This window comes from Lygodium microphyllum, chromosome 3, assembly GCF_053477565.2.
Source record: "Lygodium microphyllum isolate KBCC chromosome 3, Lygodium_microphyllum_v1.1.10, whole genome shotgun sequence".
Taxonomy (NCBI): Eukaryota; Viridiplantae; Streptophyta; class Polypodiopsida; order Schizaeales; family Lygodiaceae; genus Lygodium; species Lygodium microphyllum.
Genome location: NC_141137.1, coordinates 149483191 through 149490335, shown reverse-complemented (window position 1 = coordinate 149490335; position 7145 = coordinate 149483191). Strand labels below are relative to the sequence as shown.

The 7145-nt window shown below is 44.5% G+C and overlaps 1 protein-coding gene across 1 annotated transcript; it reads left to right on the top strand.

Annotated features, from left to right (window-relative positions):
* The first annotated feature begins 617 nt into the window (after positions 1-617).
* On the top strand, positions 618-6715 carry LOC148039024 (putative cellulose synthase A catalytic subunit 1 [UDP-forming]). The gene is made up of 14 exons (XM_087674898.1): positions 618-922; positions 1163-1361; positions 1570-1775; positions 1854-1926; positions 2092-2287; positions 2391-2657; positions 2856-3201; positions 3379-3516; positions 3906-4031; positions 4156-4368; positions 4463-4676; positions 4831-5030; positions 5348-5698; positions 5817-6715. Exons 1-14 carry the CDS (start codon positions 842-844, stop codon positions 6399-6401), a joined length of 3195 nt encoding a protein of 1064 aa, XP_087531024.1. The 5' UTR covers positions 618-841; the 3' UTR covers positions 6402-6715.
* The last annotated feature ends 430 nt before the right edge of the window (positions 6716-7145 follow it).

The window sequence follows — 7145 nt, the reverse complement described above, 5'->3', positions numbered from 1 at the left end:
ATAGATCTTTCGCCATTCAACCATTCTCACGAGAGAAGGTAGGGCATACCATTAATCATACTGCTCAAGGAGTGTTCACAGCTGAAGGGTCGTTTCTAGAAACATGATGGCTATTGGCAAAGAGCAAGTAAGTTGTGTGTCCTTGTGCGAAGCCGCTCCTTTGTCACAAAAGCTCTTGTGGGCCAGTGGGGGGGGAAAGGCAGCTGTTTTTGCAAATTGATGTGATTAGTAGATTAAGTTAGATGTGATTAGATGGTTTTAAAATGATGGTGAGACGGCAGCAACCATTTGTTAGATCGACCACGTCGCGGCGGTTGAAGGGTAGGCTTTTAATAATGCCCATAATCATTAAATAAAAAATAACAATTTTAATTTTTAAAACGGGAAAATGAAAAGGCCAGGAAGCCCTAATTTGAAGTAAAAGTCCACGATACCAGCATGGCAAGGAAGTGGACCACGTGTCGGTGAGGGGGAACGGGTGGGACCCGGAGCAGCCGGTGACGCCCTCGTATCAAAACCGGGCAAAACAAAACCGCTGGTTTTCGCGGTCCAGAGGGACGATGACTGACTGTCCACCAACTCGGCGTTCTTCTTTCCTTCCATTTTCCTTCGGATCTACTCTTTGCGTCTTCTTCCATTCTACATTCTTTATTCTTCTCGTCCTCCTCATTCAGGGAGGAAGAGAGAGACAGAAAGGAAGAGTTGAGAGAAGAAAAGGCCATGATCCTGCCTCCTGCCATGGCCTCTCTCCTCATCGTTTCCATTTTTGGCCAGTGATTGCCACTAGTAGACCGGTACATAAACCGTCGCCTTCTGTTCGAGCCTGCATTCTTTTTCTCCAATGGAAGCCAACGCAGGTCTCGTTGCAGGATCCTACAAGCGCAACCAGCTGGTCGTCATCCCTTCCGAGCATTCCCATGCGGTAAGAGCACCATATACGTAACTTTTCTTGAGTGCATTCCATTTTTTTGGTAGCATTGCATGGAGATTAAGCATTTTCTTTCTGTACCATTGTGTTAAGATTAAGCCTTATATTTTACAAAAAAAACCTTTCCTACAACCAATGGTCTGGTGGCGGTACAGTTCGGAGGATGCTTGCATCCGGATATATATGTGATTAGGTATAGTGACGCTGTAAGAAAGTGTTCTCCCTTTCTTGCAGCCAAGGCCGCTACAACAAACGAGTGCGGGACAAGTGTGCCAGATCTGCGGGGATGATGTCGGGGTTGCCATCAATGGCGAGTTGTTTGTTGCTTGCAACGAATGTGCCTTCCCTGTATGCAGACCTTGTTACGAGTACGAGCGCAAGGACGGTAACCAGGCATGCCCCCAATGCAAGACGAGATATAAGCGACACAAAGGTGAGCCCAATCCCTTAGCTCAAACTGCTCTTTCCACAACCTCATGAAATAGGGTCAACATATTTGATCGAACTCGTTGGATGATCCTATGCAATGTACATACTGCTTATGGTGCGCGCTTCCATATAGTACCAAACCACAGAAATGCGTAATTTTATCGTGCATGTACCATATCTGAAGCAAAGCTGCTATATGTTGATCTCAACAGGAAGTCCACGAGTCGTTGGAGATGACGAAGAGGATGATGTGGACGACCTTGAAAATGAGTTTAATTACACTGATGCACAAGGCAAAACCAGGCGGCACACCCAGGAGGAGAAGGTTGAAGATAAAACATTTCAGAATCGTGCTGATGTCCCTCAACCACCTGTGTCAACATTTCCCCAAATCCCACTCCTTACCAACTCTCGATATGTATGCAGCCTTTCCTTTTCTCCTCTTTCCAAAATTTATTTCCGAACGAGTTATTTACTATGTATGGCTGTTCAATAGGTTTCCGGTGAATTTGACGCCTCACCAGATCATCCTGGCAAGCCTCGGCCATACGCGGATTCCAATATTCCAAGTACGCACTTTTGACTTGTTCTGAAAGCTACTTCGGTACCGTGACTTGTCGTGTTTAGTGCACCTTCATCCCGTCTCTTAGATCTTAGTTCGATGTTGCTTCATGTATATGTGCTTGGTATTTGCACTCAGTGCTCTAAACTGAATCATTGTGACTGTTGTCTAGGCTCAGTGGGGTCCAGAAGTATGGATATGAGCAGAGAATTCAGCCCTTATGAGTTTGGAGATATTGCTTGGAAGGAAAGGCTCGATACTTGGAAGACAAAACAGGAAAAGTTACAGATGGCAATGACAGAAGGAGGGGGACACCAAGGTGGTGCCACAGATGCAGATGACCGTGGCCAAACTGGAGATCTCTCAATGTAAACTGACCTATAAGAAGTTTCAACTGGTGTATCAATTTCTCCCTTTGGCTGGACAAGTTGGATCGTGGTGTAATTCGTTTTTGTTTGGTTTCGTTGCCAGGATCGATGATGGAACACAGCCTCTGTCAAGGAAAGTGGAGATACCCCCAAATAGGCTTAACCCCTACAGGATCATCATTATTGTCCGTTTGGTGATCCTAGCCTTCTTTCTCAGATTTCGGATATTGAACTCTGTCAGTGATGCTTATGGACTGTGGTTAACCTCAGTCATTTGCGAGATATGGTTTGCCATATCTTGGATACTTGACCAATTCCCAAAGTGGCTTCCAATCAACAGAGAAACATATTTGGATAGACTCAGTCTAAGGTAAAACTTTGATTGACTGAATGCACAATGGATATGTGGGCAATGAAGTAAACAGATGGACTTGCATCCTTCAGTCTCTATCATTGTTTCATTTCCAATTTTCCTTTTGATGTGTAATTAGTTTGCTGCAATGATCAATAGATAGCCAGCTTGCAAGTATTCATTGGACCACATTAAAATGTATCCCATATGGTGTAGGTTTGAGCCCGAGGGCAAACCATCACGACTCTCTGCAGTCGATGTGTATGTGAGTACCGTGGATCCACTTAAGGAGCCACCATTGGTCACGGCCAACACAGTACTTTCCATTCTATCAGTCGACTATCCTGTGGACAAGGTGTCATGCTATGTGTCTGACGATGGTGCAGCAATGCTGACCTTTGAGACACTATCTGAGACCTCAGAATTTGCTCGGAAGTGGGTTCCCTTCTGCAAAAAGTTCAACATTGAGCCTCGTGCCCCTGAAATGTACTTTGCACAGAAGATTGATTACTTGAAAGATAAAGTACAGCCTACTTTTGTGAAGGAGCGTAGAGCCATGAAGGTCTCTCTCTCTCTCTCTCTCTCTCTCTCTCTCTCTCTCTCTCTCTCTCTCTCTCGACACACACACACACACACTACACGTATTTAGGGCATACCTACATTTACACGTCATAGATATCTGCACAATGTTTACTTTTCCTGCAGTTCTGTGAAACCTGTTCCATGCGTTTAATTTCAGAGGGAGTATGAAGAATTCAAAGTCAGGATCAACGGTCTTGTTGCAAAGGCACATAAGATTCCAGAGGAAGGGTGGAGTATGCAGGATGGTACTCCTTGGCCTGGAAACAACAGTCGTGATCATCCTGGAATGATACAGGTACGGTATCTGTATATGTGGTTCTTTGCTCGACTGACCCTCAACCTTTGTTAATGAGATGCCGTGTTTAGAAAATACGGAGTCCCAAACATGGTGTGAGCCTCCGAAGAATGCAACAGGCAGGGGCAAAAGTGTACACTACAGCTTTATATGTATATTAAATATTATTTCCTCAAAGTCTGTAACAGTTCCATGGAAAAGTAAATAAGGATTTTTGGAATGAAAATCTCAGTATTTAAATAATGAAAACTGGAGCTTTATGCCCATGTCATGCTTTGTAATTATGGAGCACTCATGATATTATGCTGCATATATAACCATGGGATATGGATACACAAAGTTGATATGCTATATGAATAACCATGGTACACCTGGTAATTATGATCCAGGTGTTTCTAGGTCACACTGGAGGACATGATATTGAGGGCAATGAGCTTCCTAAGCTGGTCTATGTTTCACGTGAAAAAAGGCCAGGCTTCAACCATCACAAGAAGGCAGGTGCCATGAATGCTCTGGTATGTGACTCTGCAATGTGCATATTTTGTTAGCTTTCTACCGACCCCTTTTTTTCTGCACTGAAAGCAAACTTCAGCAGTTCTTTAGCTCTGCATTGATTGGATGGAGTGTTTGACTCTCCAGGTGAGAGTGTCTGCTGTTCTTACAAATGCTCCTTATTTCCTGAACTTGGATTGCGACCACTACATCAACAACAGCAAGGCCCTTAGGGAAGCCATGTGCTTTATGATGGACTCACAGCTTGGCAAGAGGGTCTGCTATGTGCAGTTTCCTCAGAGATTTGATGGTATTGATTTGCATGATCGTTATGCGAATCACAATGTGGTGTTCTTTGATGTGAGTAATTGCCACTCATCGATAGGATTTCTAGCTTAATAAGAGCAGAAAAAACACTATAGCTTTGATTGGCATGTCCTGTTTCTCTTCTCAGATCAACTTGAAGGGTCTAGATGGAGTTCAAGGTCCAGTGTATGTGGGCACAGGAACTGTGTTCAGAAGACAAGCATTGTATGGGCATGAAGCCCCTCCAAGCAACAAGCCTCGCAAGAAGAGCAAGTCTCAGGCTTCAGCAAAGAAGCCACCAGCAAGAAGCAACTCTGCTGTTCCGATGTTCACTTTGGAGGACATAGAGGAGGGCGGAGAAGGTATCCTTTCTGCTTTAGTAATATGAACTGATCCTTTTGAATACTTTGGCGTTCAGGGAGCCAGCAGGAGGGATGCTGTTGATCTTGAAAATCTGATGCTGAAGAGTGTCTACTATTCTGGTCCTTACGAAGAATTACTGTTGATCTATTTCAGGTTATGAAGATGACAATAAGTCTCTCTTGCCTTCTCAGAAGAACTATGAAAAGAAATTTGGCCAGTCACCTGTATTTGTGGCCTCTACTTTCTACGAGGATGGAGGGGTGCCACCATCTGCATCACCTGGCTCTCTCCTGACGGAGGCAATTCACGTCATCAGTTGTGGATATGAGGACAAAACAGACTGGGGCAAAGAGGTCAGCGTGTTTGACTTTATAATAAAAAAAGATCGATCCTTGCTGTTGTCCCATGGCACCCATGCTACATGCATCATGCCTTATCTGTGGTTGTGGTGTATAAATTTGACGTTAGATGGGGCCAACACAGAAGTATGCGGGCAGTATGGCTTCACCTTTAGTACTATTGTCAATGCAGAAAGAGTTTAGCAGCTCATTGGAAGTGTCACGAATATCCTGTAGTACATTTCTAAGTGTCAGTCCCCACACTTCCTAGGACAGTTGACTCTAGTCTAGCGGATTACTAGACTGACATTGTTTCCTTTTGTTTTGATTAGATTGGCTGGATTTACGGATCCGTCACAGAAGATATTTTGACTGGCTTCAAGATGCATTGCCGGGGCTGGCGTTCTGTGTACTGCATGCCTACACGGCCTGCGTTCAAAGGATCGGCTCCAATCAACCTTTCAGATCGTCTCCATCAGGTTCTTCGGTGGGCTCTTGGATCAGTGGAGATTCTGCTCAGTAAGCACTGCCCCTTGTGGTATGGTTATGGAGGCAGACTGAAGTGGTTGCAGCGTTTGGCTTACATCAACACGATCGTCTACCCTCTCACTTCAATACCCTTGTTGGCCTATTGTGTTCTTCCTGCCATCTGTCTGCTCACTGGAAAGTTCATCATACCTTCGGTCAGTATAGTCAGTTTCAGCTGTAACTGCAGTTGAATGCCTAACTAACTAAAGCTGTAAACGCATCATCACACACGTCCAGTACTGAATCCTATTCTCAATGATCTTGCCTTTGCAGATAAGCAACTTTGCGAGCCTTTGGTTCATCTCCCTATTTTTGTCAATTTTTATCACTGGTATAATGGAAATGCGGTGGAGTGGAGTAGGCATTGAGGATTGGTGGAGAAATGAGCAATTCTGGGTGATAGGAGGTGTGTCGGCTCATTTGTTTGCTGTCTTTCAAGGGCTCCTGAAGGTGCTTGGTGGGATAGACACCAACTTCACAGTCACTGCGAAGGGAGGGGGCGACGACTCAGATGAATTTGGGGAGCTCTATGAGTTCAAATGGACGACGCTCCTCATCCCCCCTACCACCTTGATTGTGGTGAATCTGGTGGGTATTGTAGCCGGAGTATCGGATGCCCTCAACAGTGGCTACGAATCATGGGGCCCCCTCTTTGGCAAGCTCTTCTTCGCATTTTGGGTCATTGTCCATCTCTACCCTTTCTTGAAGGGACTGATGGGCAGGCAAAACAGGACACCCACCATTGTCATCGTATGGTCAATCTTAGTGGCTTCCATTTTCTCCCTGCTTTGGGTGAGGATAGACCCTTTCACCAAGCAAACAACCACCGTCTCTACTCAATGTGGCGACACTTGCTAGGTCTCAGCTCTCTTATACCATGAAAAATATTATTACCAACCTTCTTTACTTGCCAGCATTCAACTGGCCTTCCAATTAGGCCCATTTGGCATATATTACTTACCACGGAATTCTTTGCTACTCAAAATGAGTCCCATACATATCGGCAATAAACCATCCGAGTGTCTCCCCAATCTCTAAGATATGCTTCTGCTTTGTGGGTACGCCCAAGGGTACGTGTAATCGATTTTATTGGATTCTTGTTGACCTCATTGTAGCTAACATGTGTAAAGCTACGTCTCAATTGTGTGCAAATAATTTTTATTAACAGTAAATGTCTCAAGGTTTTGTTTTTTGTATATGAAGTAGAACACCTACCGGCAAGATAGAAGAGCCTTAAAAGGTTAGGAGCAATGATTACAACTACTCTATTGACGAGCAAAAACTGACAAACTTTATAAAAAAAAAGCCATAAAGGACCTCAAAGTTTAAACTATGTTTGTGTCTCCACTAAGATCAATTAGACCACCACCGCCACCATTAACATCTCTTCCTTCTCAAGTACCATACTCACCAACACCACCATCACCCATCTATCTATTTCTCTCCCCAACTGTCTTACCCACCAATTTTCCTTCCCATTCTCTCTCTCTCTCTCTCTCTCTCTCTCTCTCTCTCTCTCTCATGTTGGGGATCCACACGTTTTCTTTCTTGCAACCTCTCCAATTCTTGTGCCATCTCTCTCTCTCTCTCTCTCTCTCATGT